General features: G+C 38.7%; 1 protein-coding gene across 2 annotated transcripts in view; it reads right to left on the reverse strand.

Annotated features, from left to right (window-relative positions):
• The window catches only part of Klhl14 (kelch-like family member 14), a 91520-nt gene that overhangs the window by 58532 nt on the left and 9171 nt on the right, over nucleotides 1-23817 (reverse strand). For both annotated transcript variants that reach the window (XM_005372758.1, XM_005372757.1), the window contains exon 3: nucleotides 1561-1682. In XM_005372758.1, coding sequence (XP_005372815.1) covers nucleotides 1561-1682 — 122 coding nt within the window. The remainder of the gene's footprint in view (nucleotides 1-1560; nucleotides 1683-23817) is intronic.

The raw sequence follows: 23817 nt of genomic DNA on the forward strand, positions 1-23817 counted from the left end.
CTCTCTTTGTTTTCTTCTTTTCATTTGCTTTCTCTCTATTGACATTTCTTTCTTTCTTTCTTTCTCTCTCTCTCTCTCTCTCTCTCTCTCTCTCTCTCTCTCTCTCTCTCTCTCTCCTCTCTCTCTCTCTCCCCCAGAAATTTTTATCCTTTCTCTTTCTTCTCTCCTCCTGCCAGTCCCCATATGTCATGCTGTGTAAGGCTTTCTCCATTGACCAAATGTCAAGTAATTGGTTCTTTGGTTTTATTTTAGCTTTGGTTTTTGATGCATCTTTAGAATATAACTCGATTATTCACTCAGATGCCTGAACAACTGTTAATGGTATTTTCATCAAAAAGAGAATAAGAACCAGTTTAAGGCATCTCTAACTTATTTGTCTTTCTTCCTTCCTAGTCTTGCTGTTACTACTCTATCACTTCTTTACTACAGCCATAGTACAGTGGCATGCAGGGAGCTTTCTCACTGAGCTCCTGGGCAGTGCTACCACAGGTTTTGCTGGGGTAAGCCAGCTCCGTAATGCATTATTTCAAGCTCTACCTCGCATATCTTTGCTCCTCTTCTGCTGTTATGGGCAGACTCTTGTTCTGTTTCTATTATTGTAAAGGCCATTCAAGAAGAGCAAAGGAAATGATTTTTAAAAACAATCTGGTAAAATATATAACTGCTTAAAAGACACATACACTAAGAAAATCTAACTTTCACTTCTGTTGGCTTTAAATGTATGGCTTTGATTTATGGATCAAAATTTCTCATTTATTATTTTATCTATACAGCCCTGGGCAATTTTGACAGTTAAAATTTAGTTTTATTGACCAGTGCAGCCACTGTACCCACGAGGGGACTGGTGCACACAGCCTGCCGCGCTCAAGAAACGATGATTTTTGATTCCATGACTGAGTCAGATTGGGAATCATAACCGATGTAACAATAAGTTCCAAATCTCAATGCCCAAGGCAAGAGGGTTGCTGCAAAGCACAATCAGGCTGTAAGGCGGGGACGAGGAGACCCTTGGCTGAAGTTTGCAAGCACAATTTAATGCAGCCGGGACAGGCAGCCAGTGTGTCCATCCCAGCTGTGGGGCAGTCTAAGGGGGCATTTCAGTAAGACCCAGTCTTACCAAGTAAAGGTTAATGAGCAACATGTCTAAAAAGCACAATGAATATTAGTTTCAGAGACAATGAGCTAAACAACTATTTTAATGTGAGCAAACTTACTAAGGCTATTAACCAATATTGCATTTTTCAATCAACAACAAAAGATAACTGAAGCATTTTTAGGGGAAGATCTCCCCCCTATCCCTCCATCCATTCCAACACACATGGAAACAGAAACCAGTACAGTGACTTTAGACAGTTTTAATTTAGGCCCATTTGACTACCAAATTGGCCACCTCTGCAATGTTAATTTAGTCTTTTACTCCAAATCCCCAGTGATACATAAACAAACCTCCTAAGGGTAACAAATCAATAAAATGTCTAATTTGATTAAACATGTTTTTCAGATCATCAAGACAGCTCCAACCTAAAGCAAATAGGTGAGTAAATAAAGAAGGAGACTCACTTGTGAGTATTTTCCAGGTCTTCTTTTCATCGTCATAATATTGAACCAAGTTGCTGGGGAGCCGGTCTGGTCCAGGAGGCAGCCCTCCAACCAGTAACAACATTTTCTTGTTAGAGCGAATTCTTCACCCAAAACAAAAGAGGAGATGAATAACCACGTTATTGTAGAGTCTTTTTAGTGGCAACAAAATCATAACCATCAAAAGAATGTTCCTTGCTTGCAGATTTCTATTTCATTTTTTCCTGTTTCTTCTCCCATTCATGTCTCAACAAATTTTTTTTGAACCAAGCAGAAAAATGATCAGAAGAGCCACATATCTTTATACTCGTGGAATAATAAGCTTCCCTTTATGCAATTTGTTAGAGGTTCATTCTAGAACGACCTTTTTCTTACATTATCCCTTTAAATCATCACTCTTTACAGCTGAGTACACATGAAATGCTCTGGAGTTGTACTAAGGTTAAGCATTAAAGTTGCATGTCAAAAATCGTATTAGTCAAAATCATTATTATAAGCCATTCTCCACTCAAAGAACCTTGAAAAAATTAAGGTTATGCAGAGAGTTTGCGAGCCAACTCTTTAATCACGCAGGGAACTTCAAACACCAGTTTGGTACAATTAGTAGCACAGGACTAACTCGGGTGGGCTACCCAGTTTGAACATGAATTTTTTTTGTTTGTTTAATTTCGCTTCGACTTCTGGCTCCAGCCCCTTTCCCCACCCCCAGCTCGCCCTCCCCTCCGCTCTCCCCCTGTGCACCACTGGCAGTGCAGCAGCACCAATTGGTAAAAATGAGACTGTGATGTTGTTGTGAGCCTCCCCAGAGTGGAGCCCTGCCAACGCTTGCCACTGATCCAGCGGCATGAACCTGCTCAGCTGTGCAAAGTCACTCTAATTCCCTCCCTCTGTTTTTCTACCTTCTCCCCCAGGGGGCAACCACTGAAAGGAGTGACTACCCACCCATCAAGAGCTGGCAATTCGCTGCTATTAACCGTGACTGTGATTCCCAGTCTGCCTGGCAGTTCCTGAGAACAGGCCTGCAATGTCTCATATGCAGTAAAAGCTATAAGATGCACCCTGGCCAGCACACGCGACCTGATGGATGGATGTACGATCCTTGGGAACAGTAATGGATTGAGCGCACGTGCCACTGGAGCAGGGCGAGGAGGCCCAGACCCCCACAAGGGGCCTGCTGATTTAACAGTCACTTTACATATAATTGAACTTTTCATTTACCTGAAAGGCTCAAGGTGGTGGTGGAAGAAATGGGACAACCATGATGGAAGGAAAAAGTCAACACATAGAAAAGACTTCCTCTCAAATATGACCACAACCCATAGTGTGGCTCTGAATCTGTTATTTCATATTCAACTAGTTCGAATTCAGGGATGTTTGGCAAAATAAGCCACGTGGAAAGGCAGTGTTTGTTGGTTAAGAACCTAACATTCAGAGAGTTAACTTAATACAGCTAAGGACATGTCTCTATCAAGGAAGGAATATGAGAACTCCTTTAATGAAACTCTGGTACTGTTGAATGCATTGTGTATATGCCTCAGTAGAAAAAATACCTTCTGGAGAAACGTCTGTGTTCTTGACTCACCGACAGAGGGAGCTGTACTTATAGAAGAATGACTAAGGCGATAGCAGCTCCCTACCTTATTTTTGTTGCCCTGTGGATAGAGTTGAGCAAAAAGAGAAACAAACAAATTCAACTTCTCTAAATTTAATGTACCCTTGAACTGTTTATACTGTACACATCACTAGTTGGTAAGGAAAAACAGAATAAAACAGCAAAGAATCCCATACGTTGAGGATTTCAGTAATTGGAGTGGATTTGTGAGGATTATGGAAAGTCGGAGCAGTAAGCATCTCTTTTATATTTGGAAATAATACACACATAATTCATGTGCCATATAACTTGATAAATGCATGATCACAGAACTGATATATGGTTGCTTCTTTACTGTAGCTTTTAGTCCAAATAATCACTTTGTGTGTGTAAATGAAGCCAAGATGGAAGCAAACAGTCTTTTTTAGGTTGCAGCAAGTTTTTAGGTTGCAGCTATCAGGTGTAGCCAGACCTGAGCGGCTGCAAGTCATGATGCTGTGGCTGTCCTGACACTACTTATACTTGTGCTGCCAGACTGCATGGGAGCAGATAGAATAACTTTGCCAGGATAGACAAGGACTCATGGAGGTGGTGCTTGTGATAAAATCAATATAGTTACATCTCTGCTTTAATGGATAAGCAAATATATCTCTGTAAAACACGTCTCATGAGTGACGAAAGGAGATGAATGTATGACTCGAATATGTTTGTAAGGTCATCTTGTTCATTGATAAGATCATCTTTCCTGGTCTCACCAATATCACTGGTGATTTTTCATATGAATCTGTGGATGAGCCGAGGATCTAGCCTTTGTGCTCTCTGTCCATAGCGCCAGCCATTTCCATCTGTCCTCTAAGAACTGGACTGAGACTTCCAATACATAAGCTACTGAACAGTTGGCAAATGGTAACAACTTCCACCCTTGCCAACAATGACATGATTCAAGGGCTAGCTAGCCTAGCAGCAATGTAAGACGGCAGATAGCTGAGACAACCCCCCAAACTATCCAAGTTTCCATGGGGAATGTGGTGAAGAGTTCTAAGGAAGGAAAGGAAATGTCATCTACCCTCTTTGGTTATGTATTTTTAATAAGTGGCAGAGCTTTGGTCCATTGTGTTTGGCCTTCTTTGTGAGGGAAGACACAGTCCAAATCTTTTGCATGGTTATATTTATATCATCACTTATTTAATTTGGAGTATTGCTTGGAGTATTTTGTCTGTAAATCTTGTGCTGCTCAATTTTTCAGCACAGCATCAATATTGGTTAATTATAAATGAAGCCTAAAGCTCTATGTTGGGGAGAACCACATACAAGCCAAAAATAGCAAAAGTATGTGAGAGGTTGTATGATACAGAACAAAGACCATGTAAAGTAGCAGAACACATCTGAGTGTTTTTCTCACCATTTTCTCTTTTGACTCTCAAAACAGGTCTAACTAGATATTTTACAGAAGGGTGTGAGAGTTCCCATATATAAGGGAGTATACATTTAGGCATTACATAAAGTTGTGAAACTTTCTGGATCCACATTAAAGGGATCTAATAGAGTCTATTCCACATTTCTTATTGCTAAAGAATAATACAGATGAGAAAAACTGTTGCATATTTTACTTTGATAAAAATGCAATGTCAACTTTTCAATTACTCCTAGAAAGTAATACATGTGAATAATTCGTGTGGCAAAGCTTTCAGTTTTTTACTATGTGCAATTATAATAGTGACTATGACAATAATGACAGATAATAATGAATGTGTATTGGATATCGAGCTCCTGATTATCATGCCATTTATTTGATGTGTGTGAACCTCAATTTAAAAATGCCATGAAGCAAAGATACCTTGTGAATTGGAAAAATAAAATTAAGAGAATCTAAACTAACTGTGTTCAAGGGGTTTTCAGTTATTCTTTTCAAAACAATTCCAGCAGAGTTTTACAGGTTTAATTTTAGATTACACAAAAATCTACAAATGTATCTTTATTGTGATAAATAAGCCTTTTTCATATGGCAATATGATATTTTTTTTAGAACTCTTTTATATAGGAAACCAGTTTAATAAAAATTAATATGCTCACTTGGTAGCCTTTATTGTTTTAAAAATATTCATTTCTCACTTTAGCAGCACTAGCACCAAAGTAATGTATTTAAAGGATAAGAAAGTAGAGACATTTAAGTAAATAAAAGATTTGGTGTGTCATAATTGATAATATTATTTGGATGCCTTTAAATTGAATCTCTAGATTCTTGCATCCCAAAATACAAGGTGAGGGAATTTGAAGGTCTCCTTTGTTCCATCTCAGTAATTGCCCGACATTTACCATGTGTCACATTTGGGTGTGTGGGCACATGTGTGCTCACGTGCATGCTTACTTTGGTTCAGGGGATGAATGATTGAAAGACGACCTAAAACCTTCTGGTGTAAACAAATTTTTCATCACACTCATGTTCTAAGTAGGGCAAAGTCTCATTTATTTGTATTTCAGTGATTTGAAACTGTAATAATTGGGAAATAGGCCAGATAAAGTTACCCTTCCCATGATACATGAAAAAAGTTTTTATGCAGTACACTGCAAGAAGAGTTTTACCCTCTTGAAGAAATAAACTGGTTTGCAGGCACTTTAGAGATATTTGTGCATTTAGGCAAAATTCATTTAGGGACTCTAAATGATTTTCATTTATTTATAAGAGAAGGTATTCTGCATTGTTCTAAGAATTAAGTCATGCATTTGGAAGAAAATTTTGAGACAATCTGGTTCAGTGATTTCCAGCTTTGGCAAGTTACCAAGATCATGCAAGGGAATTAAAAATTTTAGATTCTTGATGGAGATCTCAGTTCTTAACTTTCAGAAATTGTGATTCAATTGGAGGAGGCCTTAAAAATCAGTCTATTCCACAACCTTCAAGATAATTCTAACACATAGCCAGACTTTGGACCATTGACTTGGTCCCGACATCCTGCAGAAATCCTTTTAATGTTTTTATTAAGTAATAATTCTTACCTATTTAGAAGTATGTAACAGTGGATCTTAGCTTTCTAAATCTGTTCTTTTGTTGAAGGTTGTTGGATAGTTTTGTTAGATATATATTTTTCTCCATATCCTGACTTGTATAACTTACGTCTTCTAGAGAAAAGCCTACATAGCAGTGGTGGCGAACCTATGGCATATATGTTATTCTGTTTTTCTTTTAAGACAAAAGATGTTAAAGTATGAGTTGCTTTTTCTAAACTGAAACCTCAGTATTTGAGTTTAATTGCAGTGCTGGCACTTTGGGATAAATAAATGAGTTTGGGTTGTAGTTTGGGCACTCAGTCTCTAGAAGGCTCGTGATTGCTGCTCTGTAGCATGGAGAAATTCAAATACTGGAGATAGTTGCCAGGTGCCTTCTCTTCTCCGTGGTGAACATCCCTATTTCTTTTTGAAAAGGCTTCTGCTTTCTTTACCATCCCGGTTACTTCCTTTGAGTATATTCTAAAGTCTAGACTATCAAGGTTCCTTTTGTAATGTGCAGGGCAGAAACCATACACAATATAACAAATATGACAAGATAGATGACAAATACTTGCGACTTTCTAAAATCACAATAGTCTTCCTGCAGTCACAATGCATTTTGCGTTCCCATTCAGTTTCTAGCTGATTACAAATAAGGATTTTTTTTTTTTTTTTTAGGATTTTGTTTTTAAAGCAAGTTTTCTCAAGCCAAGTTTTTCTATCCCATATTTCTTCTAAAATATTTCCAACAGTCATACATGACTATGTATTTTAAGGTTTTTATGCCCTATATGGACTTAGACATTTCAATTCACTTATTACTTAGCAATTGTTAATTGAGCTCCTGCTATGTCCAAGTACTATTCTAAGGACTGAAGATGAAAGAAGTGTCAATTCCCTTTTCCTCTTGGTATTGGATTTCATCATCTTGCGGACAGTTATGGAAGCCATCACCATTCTTAATGTAGAACCGCCTAGTAGTTAGGGCAATGGACTTCACAGCTGAGCGATGCCTGGTCTCAGCTCTGCAGAGATGAGTGACCTTCAGGTGGCCTCTTTGACCCTCATTATTTGTAAAACAGGAATAACCATAGACCTGAAGCCTAGACTTTTAAAATTCTCAGTGTCAAAAGAAATAGTATATGTAACATTTAAAACAATGCTAAATAAATGTCAGCTATCATTGTCACTGTGATTATCATTATCAGTATGATCCATTCCTTTATGCAATTTACAGATTTAACAGGAAGGTGGCCTCTGTCCTTATCCAAATTTTATTACTGAAACATAACAAAGAGGTTTTTTTCCCCATTTATTTTGTTTTTTAAAATGACCCTAACATGTTCTCTGAAATGATACTATCACTGGTATTTTTACTTTAATTCCCCACATGAGGACCTCAAGGGTATATGACCATCTTTTCAAGACAAAAGATTTGATGGAAAATCTAAGCCATTTAGAAGAGGCAAGTAAACAGAAGTAGAGGGCCATTGTACCACCTTTCCAAATTCCAAGTCAATCAACTGAATTGAAATTTTCTTGCTACCGTTTCTGTGTTGTATCTTTAGACTGACTCTGCCTCACTCCCCTTCTCCGGGATGAGGGACTAGTCCTTCTTTCTTGCAAGACTGCTGAGCAGTTTAAACAAAGGCATTAAGGTGGAATGGGAAAGTAAACAGTTGGTACTTGTAACCCAAACCACCTTCTAAAGCCAGGAACTCAGGCCAGTAAGGGCCCTTTGTGCTGCCCTGCTGCTGACACCTTGGGAGGCCAAAGTCTCCACCAGTGAAGGAAGGAAACAAAAGGATGCTTCAGTGTAAACCGATAGGTAGAGGTTGGGGAAGACTGAACAAAGTTATGACTTTTCCAATATGAGTGCACATAACTAAACTCATGATGGCTGAGCATTTTATACACGTTGTATTGGGCAATTTCCCATTTGATAGTTTGGTAACTATATATGAAAGTGACCTGGCAGATAGAAAAGGCCAGAAACACACAAGCTTCTAGGGATTCATAGACATGAAGATTGGTGTTTAAGTGAGTTCAGGCTGCTGTAACAAAAACACCTCAGATTAGACGGCTGGGGCAACAGACTTTTTCGGGGGAGGTTCCTGGTTAGGGCCAGCTTCCCGCTTCTGTCCTCATATAGCAGAAGGAGTTGAGGAATGGCAAGCTCCTGCCTGTCTCTCCCTCGCAGGGCACTGATCTCATCACAAAGGCTCATCTTCACAGCCCAATTATCTCCCCTATCCAAATATGGTCACATTGGGGATTTGGGTTTCACCTACGAATTCTGAGGGGCCTGGGACCAGACCAGTCCACAGCAATGTGCTTTAGTTTCCTACAGGCCATAGGACTAGAGGTTTGTAGCAATTTTATCAAATATGTAGTAGATATAGGAAGCCCTTAACAGTGTCAGGGCTACATATGAAAAGTATTTATGTCATTCCCACTATAATCAATTGATAAATGATAATGATTGTTATTATGCATAATTATTGATCTTATAAAGCTCTCATTTGAAAATAATCTTTGGAATTTTGGAATTTTTTTCATTGCTTAGAAGCTTTTCAGGTACCATATGTTTTACTGTTTATGTTTATAAATAGCCAAAACATTTATTGCATAAGCAAGACTAACAAACTACAGAACCACTGGACTTCCCACAAAAGTAGTGATCCAGACGTCATTCACAAATACAACCCCTGGCTACCAGTTGTCTCGATTAAGATAGGCACCAAACCTTAGGGTACCCAAGTCAACAACTTTTAAAGTGTCTTTCACTTTTCTCCCACTTCTTTGCTATACTTTGTGGACTCCGTAGCTCTAGGGGTTAAGTCTTCATTCCTGCCAAGCTGCCATTAGACGGCTTCAGCTGGAGTGGTTCGCTACAGCAGGTAGCAGTGGTGTCCCTGCTTCCCGTGCCCCACTCCCATTTAATCCATCTACAAGGTTTGCCAATGGATTTTAACAAAGCCTGATACTAATGATGCATTACTTCAATGCTCTTCATAAACCCTTCGAAGGCTTCCCATATTTTCCCTATATTGCAACCTCTCCTTTCTCTCTCAGAAGTAAATGACTTGCTTTATATTCATTTCAGGGACAAAAGAGTTTGGGAGGCAAGATCTAAAAAAAAAGTTGGAAGAGGAACTCCAAATGGAAATTGCTTAGGCCATGGGAAAAAGTAGGCAGGGGAGGATCCTGAATCCGTGGCCAGGAGGAGGCTTTGAAAGTCAGCTGGCCTCCCCTCTACTCGTAGCCAGAATGGTACTCAGGGTTTCCCACAGGAGAGCTGCTACCCTTTTCTTAAAATTTTCCAGAGAAGCAAACTCCCCTGAGAATTTGTTCCAGCTGATTTGCTGTTGTATTTAGGTTTCTTTATCATAGCTGTTCTTGGTAATTACACAGCAGCTTTCATGGGAAGAGGCTTTAAATAGACCTGATAATGCCTCTCTGAGGTAGGTAAACACGAAACATCATTATCCCCATTTAACAGATGAAAGGATAGAGGAAAGGGGGCTTGGGCACCTTTTCCAGTGCCTCCAGATGAGTTCTATATCCTTCACTTTGCACAGGGGTATGTCTACGGTTTCCTCACATGCCTCTTCTGTGGCTCTCAGGTAAGCCTGAGTACCTGAGCTTTGGCCTCTTCTTCCTTCCATGAGTCAGGCTGTGTAGTGACTGGGAAATGACCAGTCATACGCATGCTCTCATTTCCTGAAGACAGAAGTCCCTCTAAGATTTACTGGATCCTATCCTAACAACAATGCCTACTCACTGACAAAATCTGTGACTGTACCGAAAAGCAAAAAGGACTTGGTACACACTAGGTGCTCGATAAGTGCTTGTTGTAGGAATGAAGCTATAATGAATAACAGAACTGCTAAGTAAGAAGATTAAAAGTCACTTGTAATGCACTACAGGGTACGTCGTAGGTTCTTTATATCTTTTAAAGTCTATTTTAAGATCAAGTTAGAACAGAGTGGGGGTGTCAAAGATAAATGAGAGAGAGGAAAAAGTCGTATTTCTAAACTACATGGCAGAAGAATCTGAGGGCAATCTATTGGAGAATGACCATCAGTGCTATAGGTCGGATCCAAAGTATACCCTGCAGACGTGTGAGTTAAAGGTCTGGCCCTCAGCTTAGTGCTATGGGAGAGTGGTGGGAAACCTTTACAAGGTGGGGCCTAGTCAGTAATTTTAGGTGACTCGTGGTGCACCCGTGAGAGGGATTGTACGATGCCAATCTCTTCTCTCTCTTTCACTTTAGAGGTGACATCAAGTGAGCAGCTTCTTCTGCCATATGGTCCTGGCTGCAGTGTACTGCTCACCGCAGGACCAAAGCAGTGGGGCCAAGTGACCATGGACTGAAACCTTCACAGCTGAACCCAAATAATCCTTTCCTCCTTTAACTTATCTCAGGTATTTTATTACAGTAATGGAAAGATAGCTGTTATATCAACAGATTTCCAAATCTAACCTGCTACCTTTATAATGCACCACCCGTAAACCTCTTCTTTTTCATCCTTAGTTGAGCATGCCTGAGCAATTAAATTTGCTCTCATCGTCTCTCCCTATTAATTGCTTTTGTTGACTATCTCTGCTTTTCTCTTTGTTCTTTGGGATCAGTGGCATCTCATACAATAGGAACTACCCAAGACCAAATGCGGTATTAGTGAACTTCATTCATTAGCATGACATAGGGTTTTTATGATTTTTACCAAATCTGAATACTACGATAGCACTTACTTAATATTCTATTTTCAAGTGCTTTTTAAAAATTCTAAGCCTACCCTAGTGATCCCAAGTGCAGGCCAGAAGAGCTTTTATAGAATTTCTACAGTAAGTGTATCTCCTAGAGATGCTGATTTAATGTCTAGGATAGTGCTAAACACTAATTTTCATAATAAAAAGCTTTCTGGTGATTCTAATAAGAAATCAGTGTTGAGAACCATTGTTGCAAGCAATTCTATTTATAAGATCATAGGCTTCACGAGATGATTGTGGTTTATTTCTAACATATGTTGAACTATAGTAATAACCATCCTATTAAAATGAATTAAAATATGGTTTTTCAGGTGCTATCAGAAATTACCTCACACTTCACTATAAAAAATAGAAAAAGCCAAGACTTTAAAATAGGAAGCTTTACACCAAGGAGACAGCATGATGTTTACACATCTGGGTCCGATTTATTTCATTTATGAGTGTAAACGCCATATTGTCTCCTTGGTGTAGGAACCTGAAAGACTAGGTAAAACTCAAAATGTACAATAGATGATAGGAAAGGGAAAGAAATTGCTCAAAGGAAGGAACGACTGGGATGAGGGAAAGAAGAAAAAAGAAAGAAGGAAGGCAAAATATAAATATATGAATAGCTGTGATAACTGCATTGTTGATGTCTGATGGTGTATTGAAATGAACAGTTAATGCTTACAATTTTTTATGTTCTGATTGATTTTGCATGCTTATGTCTGGTAACTGATTTGAAGGTAACAATATGCAATGTCTGAGCAACTGATTTGAAGGTAACAATATGCAATAGAATTACAATGGTGAACTCCTACCACCTTGTCTGGTGAAACTCTATATTATCTTTAATGTTTTATCTAATAATTATTTTCCTATTCTCTTGAATGGCTTGAACAATTTTCCATTCTTACATCTGGTAATCTGAGCAACGTAGTTGAGGATAGTGATATATAATGTAACAACCACTATTAATTCGTATTATTTTGTTTTGAGACTCTGTATCACTTTAAATGTTCTGGCTTTGATTTGTTTATGTTTGTGATACTGGTATGCTGCTACTGTTCTATTTTTTGTTTGTTTCTCATTTACTACTCTCTTTAAAATAAAATTTAAAAAAAAATTGGAAGCTCTAAAACTTGAGTCATATTCCAACCCAGCTACATCCCCTTTTGCGTGACCATGAGATCAAAACCTTTATTGGCAGTGAGTAGCCTTACACACTGAAAGTGTAACTGAGCACCTCACCACCTCTGTCCTCTTCCTTTCAGCCCCTGAAGGTCACAGTGTGGCCAAGTATTCAGCCTGTGCATGGAGTGGTTTGCGTATGTTTCTGACACATTCCCTTCCAGGTGCCAAATCTGTAGACTGACTAAGAACGGCAGATGCAGCTATGGGGAATAAGTGTGAAGGTCTTCATCTGACTCCATAACATTTTTCTGTCTCAGGTTTATCTCACTAGCCTCAAGGCCACGGCAGGTCTACCTTGACAAGGGACATAGTGCTTGGTATTCCATTCTTGGTCCCTTGCTTCATGAGGGACAGTGGCTTCCCCACCACCCAGACTCAAGCTTCCTTTTGTAACTAGAAGCAATTGAATATCTTTTTTGCTGAATTAACTATATAATTCCTAATTTTAATACCTAACACTTAGCGCCTTTCTTCTGAAGAGCATACATTGCAATGGAAATAGCACCCCATTAATCCAACCCACATCCTTGGGAAGAAGGTGCATGGTAAGTATTACCTCTTAGACTAATCCTCCTGGCTGCAAGTGGGAGGCAGGGTCTCCCTGTACACTAGCACAGATGATTGCTACCAAGCTCACTAGTGCGGACAGTCAGTATTTGTGTGATAAGAGAAAGCTCTGAAGTTCTAGAGAGAAGTGGTTCTATGCAGCCTATTGCAAAGGAGCCATTCAAGCTCTGGGTAACTTGTGACAAAAGGAGACAAAGCCTCACTCTCACGCCCGTGATAGACTCCTCAGTGGTGCTGGCATCTAAACTCCTAAGAAAGCCCAATTATTACGATATGCTGCCTCCTGAGAACCAGTCTCATTACCGAGACTCTCTTTCTCTCTCCCTCCCATCTGCCTGGCTTTGGGAAGAGATTATAGTGACTTTCTGACCTGAGCCAACTGAACCTGAGCAAACAAAAGGAAAAGTGCAGAAAGACACAAGGTCATGGAATAATAAAGAAAATTCAAGTTCAGTAGGATATAACATACACCACTAAAATTATGTCACTAGGAGTCTGAGATATAATGATAAAATGAATCTTTTAGCAAAATGACATTCTGAGGAAAAGAGTTCAGCCATTCAAGATGATGCTGAAAGGGACAATGTCCAGGTCCCACCTCACGATCTTGAGCCCAATTTCATCCATTACTCTAACTCCAGGGAGTGATTCCTTGTGGGGAGACTATGAAGCGTGTTCAGAGGAACCGGAGCCCACCTCCTGCCAAGCAAGCTCTTTCCAGTTGGAGAGTCACTGCAGGAGTGGCCGTGCAGGGAGACAGTAGGAAAAGTTAGTTAGTAACTGGGGATGTTACTGCAGCTTTTCCTGGAATATTCAAGGTAGCACATGGGTGTCCATCTTAAAAAAAAAAAAAAAAAAAAAAAAGAATTTCAGGTGATACCGTCTAAAAAGGTCTAGAGGCTATTTTTAGGGGAAGAATAGTTCTGAGAAATCATCTTAGCATTAGGTAAAGGAAGACATTCTTCTTATTTGGGGGTAGATCTGCACCCCAGGAAGGAGGCAGGCAAAGTTGTGTGTGCTGCGGAGACAATGAGGTGTGGCTTATGGGATCCAGCTTAGGGATGCCTGGCTGCTGTGGGTGAAATAGAAATCTCTCATCTTCCTCTACTCTTTTCCTTCCTGTAGGGAGCAGTTCTTTCTATTCTTTGCTGCTTTGCCAACACTGGATGGGGCATCCTGGGGCTAAGGAGAACCCTAGGTCTTAGACCCTGTGATGTCTAGGAGGGCCCCTGGACATCACCCTCTGACAGGGCATTCTCAGAGGCCTCTGAAGCCCTTACATCAGTCAGCCCATAGCAATATCCTTTTCTATCATGAGATCTTTGATATGCAGAAACAGATTACTCTGGACAAGTTTATTACATTCCCTGAGGTTGACTTGTGGACATTACATTGTGTGGCGTGGATGATTCAGCCAACTCCTCAGCACAGTAGGTATGCAGATTTCATTGCCAGGCAATAAGTGCCCTAGGGACTGGTAATTCTGATAACTTTTCCCTTTTTCTCATGTCAATGAACCAGATATTAAAAAGTTTCAACAAAATATCCCAAATTTATCTTTTACTAAACTAATCTCAGTAGTTTCTTCTATCTTCTAGAGACATCTAGTAAATTATTTTTTTACTGTGATTTTAAAATGTGGTCCAAGTTCCACCAGTCATAAAATCATCTTGGGATTCTTACTAAATATGTAGGTTTCCCAGGACTGCATTTCAGGTCAACTTACTTAGGATTTCTAGGGTAGGAACGAAGAAATTCTATTTTATAGAAGAGTACTGTGGTTGATTCTTAAGAGAACTGTTTTATGCAAGATTTTCCAGGATGGGGAAAAGAAGGCTTACATTTCTTTCCTCCTTTGAGTTTTGCATTACTAGATGAATTATTACTATATGGCTGATTTGAATAGTTGCTCACCTGCTTACATAACTTTGCTTGTCTAGATCTAATTGAAAAGCAGCATAGTTAATTTCACTAAACTGTTTTCTAATTCTAGATGTCCTATCCTTGGCCTCTGTAATGGATTGAATTGTGTCTCCCCCAAATTCATTTGTTGAATGCTGATGTGTCTGCATTGTATATGAGCGTATACCTTTTAGGAGGTAATTAAGGTTAAATGAGATCATAAGGATGGCGTACTGATGCAAGCGGACTGGTATCCTTGTGGGAAGAGACATGAGAGCTCTCTTTGTGTAAACACAGAAGAGCTGGTGAGGACAGAGCGAGGAGGCCTGCAAGCCAGGGAGAGAGGCCTAACTAGAAAGCAACCTGCTGGCACCTTGGTCATGAACTTCCAGCCTTCTGCTACCCAGTCTGTAAGATTTTGTTGTGGCCACCCAAGCAGACTAACATGGCCTTCTATAATAGAACTATGGTGTCAACAGGTATGTAGGGCTGCAAAGAACCAATGAATCTCACACTGTTCTGGGAACTGACATCTGAGAAGGAGCCCTTATCACGAAATTTATATGACTGCCTTAAGAAAAGATGTTCTTAATTTTATCACATAGTAGTTGAACTTTACAACATCCTATCCACTGTACTCTGCATGGAGAACGCAGAATCTGCAGAGGCAGGCTTCTTATTTACTCCTCTGCTTGGTGCTCAGGACAGGGTGCAAACACAGTCAATACTAATGGGCAGGAAGGTTGCACTGGAGGAAGGGGAGTGTAGAAGAATAAGAACAGATACAGCTTATGTGCAGAAAGGATTCTTATACGCTTTAGTTAGCATCTATAAAGCTGTGGACATGAATTTCTTTGGGTGTTCAGAAACTATGCTCTGAGACTAGAGTTTCCTTGTTACCAAAAGAAAAAAAAACTGAAAAAGTATTTCAGACAATAAGATTGTTCTTTCTAGATTCCTAAGTCAAAAGACCACTGCATTCTGGAACTTAGACTTAGCTTGACTCCCTTGGTGGAGGAGTTGATGGGCTCTTCCCAGTATAAGGGATGGAATTTTACTTAGATTACTTGCTGTTAGTGTACTTTGCTCTTTCCTAACTATAGAGAAAGCCCAAGCTTTGACTTTACTTCAGTGTATTAAAGGTTGTGTTTATATATTGCAGTCTTGCATTGTCTGCTCTCTCTCTTTCTAAGGTGAATATGAGAAAGTCTGAGCAGCATCTGAACTTTGTGAGAATTCTAGGTGTTGTAAAGCATCTGACTTTGTGAGAATTCCAGGATTCCGTACCTTCTCTGTGTGACTGAGACTTCCACCCACAGGGGGAAAAGTGACTAATTGAGAAAGGTTATCTGCTTTGTGTTTACTTGGCATCTGTTAGTAATGTGTTCTAAAAAACTGTAAAGTTGCCCATACTTTAGATTAACACCTTGTTCTTTTGAATATTCAGCTACATCCTCATTAAAATTCCTGCCACCTTTCACTTAGACATTTAATAGGGGGCTAGAGTCTTCCTTCTCATGTTACAGAGATGACCTGTCCATCTCTGTAACAGAAAGCAAAATTTATTTGTAGAGGTTCATAATCGAAATAGAAATTTTTCTCTCTAGAAGCATAAACATTAAGCCTTGGAAATGATTTACTGACCTTTCGCCCTACTCACACACCACAAGCCAAGTTAGTCCAGTACCTAACCTCTTAAGAGTAGTCAAAGTCATTCCTTGTCAAGAGTTGCAGATATTTTTGTCCTGAGGCAAACTGTAAAGAGACTGTATCAAAGGAAAGATGAACCCGCACAAGTCATTCTCGTGATGAATTTAGCTTTTCCACGTCAAAATCTGTGTTGGTGGATTATGCAGTGAAGCTCTGAGCCGAATCCCAGCCATGACTGAAAATCCCATGCTTTGCTATGTCCTACTCACCCTCACAAGGAATGCTTTTCCATCCCTATTAAACCGAGAGCCTCTATTTTTATAGTTTTGTTTTCTTTTGATATATTTCTTCTTCCACTGCAGTGGTCCTTGTGAGTTATCATTGTCTTGGCAGTGAAAGAATTCCAGCTCATTTCCCTAGGATAATTATTACACAAACCTTGTTGGAATAAAAAGAGCATTTAAGTAAATAACTTTAGTAATGAAAAATTTTCTTTAAATAAAAACTTTGTTCACCCAAGTCCAAAATACCACTTGAGAAAGACAGTATCCAAGTCAACAAAACCAAAATAATCACACAAAAAAGAAAACAAACAACATCAATATCTACCAAAGTATTTTTTTCTCTGTCACACCAAAACCCAAGGTTTTTAGTAGTAGTCACATATGTCATAAAAAGATTTAGGAAAATTTCTACTATACATGTATATGGACTTTCCTTTATCTTTATCAGAAAGAACATCTAAGAGAAAGTAGCCCCAACTTTTACTTAGGAACCATAAAAATTTTTACTGAAGATGCTTGAGGGAGTCTTACAACTCTATAATAAAAAGACAAACTCAATAATAAAAGCATGACTTTAAAAATGGACAAAGATTAGAGAATTGATAATAAGAACAACACTGAGATTCTCTCTTACTCCATAAAAAATGGTTGTCACCATGAACTCATGAAACAGTAAGTGCTGGTGAGGTTGTGGGTGAAGAGAAAAGTTTCTCCCTCCTTGGTAAGAATGTAAACTGGTATAACCACCATGGAAGTCAGTATGGAGAGTCCTCAAAAAACTAAAACTAAAAATTCCATTTGACCCAGCTATGCCTCTCATGAGGGTCTTCCAGAAAGAGCTAAAGATGTTGTATTACAGTGGTATATGTGCTCCTATGTTCATAGCTAAGTCTTGGAGGTAGACTATATGCCCATTGACAGATGAATGGATAAATAAATAGAAGCAACTTGAGATCATAATGTTAAGTGGAATAAATCAGACCCAGAAGTTTAAATATCACATGATTTCTCTTGCATGAAAAATCCAAAATATAAATAATTTAAAGAGCCAAGTGAAAGATAGGTGATAGAAAACAGGGATATAGGTTTTGTGGAGAGAGAAAGGAGCTCTGGGTCTAGGGGAAGCTGGAAACCCGGGGAGGGCAAGCGGAAGTAAAAAGAATTAAGATGCAGTATGTGTCTGTACCAGTTCTCTATGATGAAGGTATTTTATTATGTATTGCAAACATACTGGTACTACTAAAAAATGGCCAAAGGATTTGTATAGATATTTCTCATAGGTACATATGGGTGTAAATAGACATAAGAACATGAAAAAATGCTCAACTTGATTAGTAAACAAATGCAAACTGCAATGAGAGAGCATTTCACAATCACTAGGATGGCTGTAATGCAAAAATTAAGTCTGGTGAGGTTGTGGAGAAATTAGAACCTGCTACACTGCTGGTGGGAACGCAACATGGTGCAGTTGCTTGGGAAAACCATCTGGCAGTTTTGCAAAGGCTAACCATTTGTTTAATGGTAACTGAGCTACCATGTGAGCCAGCAATTCCACTCAGGCATGTACCAAGAGAAATGAAAACATATGTCCACACAAAAACTTGTACACAGAACTCTTTAGCAGCATAATTAATAACAGCAAAATAGAGGAAACAACCCAGTTGCCCATCAACTAATAAGCAAAATATAGTATTTTCATACAATGGATTATTATTCAGCCATAAATAGAAATGAAGTGCTGTTACATGGTGTAATACAGACCTTAAATACACCATGCTGCATGAAAGAAGCCAGTCAAAAAAGACTACATATTGTATTATTCTACTTCAATAAAACAGGTGAATCTGGAGACAGAACAGAGACTGATGATGACCTAGGGATGGAGGTTGGAGAGATGGTGCTGGTGGCTGATTACTAATAGGTATAGAATTTCAGGGGGTGGTAGTGGATGACAGAATGATTAAAATGTACTAAAATTGATAGTAGTGACTGCTGAAAAATTTTTGAATGTAATAAACCTATTGAATTTTATACTTTAAGGAATTGTACAGTATGTAAAATTACACTCAATGAAGCTGTTCAGTGTGAATCTATCAAGATTTTTGCAACTCTTCTGATAGTTGACATTCATAGACCAAGAAGATGGAATAGACTTTAAGAGCAGCCGAGGCTCTGTAAGTAACTCAGGTGGATAAAATGAACATAACATAAAACATGAAACAATGAGTAACAGTGGCACAAGTGCCTGCCTGGAAAGTTCAAGGTCCTGACTTTGATACCTGGTACAAACAAAACAAAACAAAACAAAACCCCCAAAAAACAAACAAGTAAAAAACAATGAATAAGGCAGATAAGCTTCCGCAGAAGCAATATCACAATCAGAACAGCATGGAGTTTGAGATGGAAACCCAACTCTGGAAAGGATACACTGGGTAGAATTAGAAGCCCTACCTACCAAGTGAAAGGAAAGGCAAATTAGACATATGTAACACTATTCCTATAAAAATAAAAGCTATCAATTGTTAGGCAGTCATAGTTAGGCTCCATACCATACTAGATGTTGTATGTACATTATTGCAACACTCACAATTGCACTGAAGCTGCTATCATGTGCATTTTATAGGTGGTGAATCTGACAACACATTAAGTAAATTATGCATGGAGAGACCGTTTGTATGCGGTTGAGGTGGGATTTGAACCCATATCTGCCTGACTTTTCAGTGTTAACAGCCATGCAGTGGAACTGTTTAAGAGACTGTATGTGTATGATAACCTTAACCTTTTTATTTGTACCTCTTATTACATCTCTCTGTCTCTCTTGTCATTTTGGAGTGAATGCTTATGAAAACCTTAAGAGAGGGAGATTACTGAAATTGCCACTGACAGTGATGGCAGAGTTGCTATAGTAACCAATCCACCAAATTGGTTTGTGCTAGTAGACACACACTTCTCTCTCTGTAATACACTCGTACTGACTGGGATCCCTTGCAGACTCCATGAATTCCTGTTAATGCACATGGAACAGGGAGTGCTGAGGGCCTAGTGTACTTCTTAGAGCATTAACATGTTTCCTTCAAAGTTTCCTTCTCTGACTCACAGATTTTACATTCCCTCTCCCAATCCCTTCCTTTTGTACAGGACACTGTGGAGTGGTTGATTTTGAGGGAAGCTCAACATCAGCAGTCTGATGCTTTGTTCTAAGCAGGATTTATGAAAAAAATCTGTTTTCTTTCTTGGTGGCAAATGGACCCTCCCGTCTCCCAACTTCCTCACTGAGGGCCAGACTATGAACGGACAACCATCCCATTCCCACTTCCACATACAAAATAGACCTTTCTCTGACAAACAAATGTGTCTGAGAAGTTACTGTAGAGAAAATTGGGAGCCGGCAACAATAATATGCAGTCTGGGGCACACACAGGCACACGTGCACACATCCATCTAGCTATATTTTTCAGCGATGCCTCTACATTTTCGAGTACTCTTTCTTCTTGGATACTGATGTTTTCTCTCTTCCTCCTCCTCTCCATTTCACTGGCCTCGCCTGTCCTCAGAGGCACCTGAAGGCACATAAGGCAGGGAAGTGAAACCGACTGTAATTCTTCAGTTCACTTCTCTGCAGCCTCCAGTGAGCTCGTCTCCATACGGTGGCCCAGCTGAGCTCTGAGAAGTTCAGAGTCCCCTGCGCAGGTGCAATTTAGCAGCCTGCTCACAGGCACTCTGGGAGCAAAGAAGTCAGGCGTTTGTGTGTGGGAGGTTCTAGGAGCTAGCAGCAGCAAGAGAAGTGTCTGAGTTTGAGCGTGTGAGATTAAAATGAATAACTCTCCTCTATGAAAAGGAGGATTTCATACCTAAAATGGCCATCATTCTCCCTTTGAAGGATTAAATACAAGTTACTGAGAACCATCAGAAATTCTAATTTTCCCTCTTCTTGTTAATGTCCTTGGTTTCACCTTTGGCTTCTTCAACTTCATTCTTCTTGTCTTATAAGTGTCTGTTTTTTTTTGTTTTTTTGTTTTTTTTTCCTGCTGTCAGTGAAATCACAAATATGTCCCAGAGTTTTCTGGATAGGCTAAAGTATATCCGAGTAAATTTTGTTTAATGTATGTTTTAAACTAATAATACATTAACTTTAAATAACACTCTATACTTAATTTTTAAAAAAATTATCTTTGATGATTCTTATCTGAACTCTGAGAAGTAGAACTGTAATGATTGACCCATCTGACTGATACAGGACTCAGGAAAGGTGGAGCTAGAGCATTCGTGTGGGTTTATGGTTCTAAAGGCAGCCGTATTTCTACAGCTGTATTTATTACTTCTCAGTTCAGCTAAAAAAAAAATGCTGAGTTTTCCACTACAGAGTCTCTCTCTGCAGTGGCTGATCTTCAGCAGGGCCTACACTTTCCCCTGTGAGTTGGACAGTCCCTCTGCCAAGACTGTAGCTATGCACCCCTTTTTCAGTTCCTGGAAGATGCTAAACTCTTTTCTGCCTGGGGGCTTTTGCAGGTGTTCTCACAGCTTTGCCTCTCACAGCTGCATGCCCGGCCTCTCCTCAGGCCTGTTACCCTAGACAGCTCCTCTTTCAAGGTTCACCTTCAGCTTTTTCTGCAGAACACGTCTTCTGTGGTCACTCAGACAAGGTCACAGCCCTCAGTTACTTGGGTGTCTCTGCCTGTAGCACTTGTCTAATCCAAGGTATATATTGCCAGTGTGATTAATTGGTGCAATATTTTTATTTTTTTTAGTGTAAACTACATGAAGTTAGGAATGTGTCAGTCTTGTTCGACTCTGTATCTTGAAACCCAGCATAAAGCCTCGTGCATTGCATATGCCATTACAAATTGGGGCGATATTCACAGCATCACCTCTTGTTGGAGGTTATGTGCAATTCATCAACACAAGTTTCCACTGTGGGTGTGACATGCTCATAGACATGGGTTAGAAAATCTGTTGGGGGTTGGGAATGCTTTGCTTTTCAGATTTGCTGCCAGCTCAAAGTATAGGAGAAGTTAACACAATTTTGTACAGAATGTAGTTATCTTTTTACTTTTATTGTTGGTAGGACATACTATCACCCTGGAAGTCTGACATTCCTGAAAATACTGTATTACCTACAGCAAAAACAAAGTTCTTTTTTTTTTTTTTTCCTCCGGTACCGGGAACCGAACTCACGACCTTGCGCTTGCCAGGCAGGCGCTTTGCCGCTGAGCTAAATCCCCAGCCCCAAAACAAAGTTCTTTTTAAAAAAATCTTACTAATTTTGGTAATATTTCTATAATGACTGACCTGAATCTGATTACGGGAGTAGAGTATCATGATTTACTTTTTGTGTGTGTGTGTGTAAATATTTGTTTTCAATTCTGAGGGCTGACTTTTTTCTTTTTAGTGGAGTTTTCTTAATGCCTCTGTAAATTATATAGGACTGAATATGTAGTCATTTAAATACTTCTTAATTTGTATTTATTTGAACAACCAATATTGACTTCCTTACCTCCCAAGTCTAGAATTTTCGTAACCATCTTCTTCTACTGCTTGTTGTCTTTTCTAAGAGAGTTTACCTCTTAATTTTTTGATTCCCTATACTGTATTTCTTTGTTTTTCTTTTTCTCACTTTCTTATGATTTATTTTCTTTTCCTCATTACTATAAACTTTCTGTAGTACTCTTCTGCTTTACTTCTAATATTGCAAATTCTTCTAACTCCATTTCCATTGATTTCATTTGTTGACAAACTGCTCTTTATAGTAAAATGAATAATTTACTATCTGAGGTACATTTTAACTGATAATTCTTCCTTACCCTCTTGCCTATAGCAAAGTACTATTGTTTCTTTTTAAAAAAATCACTAGTAATTCATGCATTGTGATATTTTTTGGAAGTTAATAGAAAGGACATAGAAAATGAATGTATTTTCTGAAATTTTAGATAAATAACAGAAGAATAAACATTTATGGCCTATCAATTGTTAAAATTATTTCCTTGAAACAAAATGTAAACAGAATATATTTCCAGTGAGAATAATTTTATTTTATGTTATTAAAATACACAGACATTTCAATAATTCTGGCTTCTACCTGTCACATTTATCATCTGAAATTATCACCAACATGGATAGTGTTCTATTATCACAGGAACAATGATACACTTCTAGTCTCTAGTGCTCAGTAATCCAGAGAAAACAACTTTTGATTCCAATGCAGGCTTTAAGGTTGAGTTTTATTTTTATAATTATTTTTCATAGTGAAACTGAAAGATCTTGTATTTATTGGTTTAACTACATTAGCTCATTCTATTTTTAGCAAGCCAATGTCATAGTGACAAATCTCTCTATTTAGTTTCTTACTCTCAGAACTAACAATTAAGTGTGGTAACATACAAGGACAGAGTTCTAAATTTGTACTGTATTCTTCCTACTATTCTTCATTGGTTGTGTAGTGAAGGTAGGGTCTTTTAATCGCCTCTATAAAATAAATGCATGGAAGGTGCTTATTAGAGTTTGCTTTTTGTAGGAGCAAGGCTACACTTTGCCTTCACAATGAGTGGGTATTGTTTAGAGGGTTAAGATCCCTAACACAATGCTATTCAGATGAGATGACTGGACAAATAACTTATGTCTTTTGAGAATCAGCTTTCTAACCCTTAAAAGGGCTGAAGGGCTCTATAAGGACTGAGGACAATGCAAATAACATGTCAAGTTCCTGGAGATGTTCAATTAGTGATAGCTACAATTACTATTGATAATAGGTACATGTGTATATAATCATCTTTAAAACTACCCGCACCATTTTTATTCCAAGATAGCTTTGTTAATTCCCACACACTGTGCCAAATCCTTAGAACCCATCTCAATTCATTTAAGGTCAACAGCAATTCATATTGAACTCACATTTTTGGATAAAAGTCAGTCACTAAGTATTTTGATTTCAAATATTTAGAAAAGTCAATGTATAATGAGGAGACATTGACATAAGACAAGCCTAGAGGAAACATATAAGTATTTCTCCAAGATATTCACTTTGGAGAAGGAAGGGAAAGCCTATAGATAAACTCAATCCAGTTGGTTCATGTAGATGTCAGGAATTCTGAAAACATATGCCTTATGATCAAAGTAGTTGGAAATATACAGGATGGTATTTAGAGAAATAATTTGTATGCATATTAGTAATCTGGACACATGCTGGTCAATCTTAGCCATATGCTAAACACACCTGCTGATCTGATTTTCTAGAGGAAATCGTTGAAACACCGTATAAACAATATTTAAGCCACATTTGAATAATTACCATTCTACATTAGGAGGTTTTAGATC

Source organism: Chinchilla lanigera, unplaced genomic scaffold (genome assembly GCF_000276665.1).
Source record: "Chinchilla lanigera isolate Chin_1 unplaced genomic scaffold, ChiLan1.0 scaffold00001, whole genome shotgun sequence".
In the NCBI taxonomy this organism is placed as follows: Eukaryota; Metazoa; Chordata; class Mammalia; order Rodentia; family Chinchillidae; genus Chinchilla; species Chinchilla lanigera.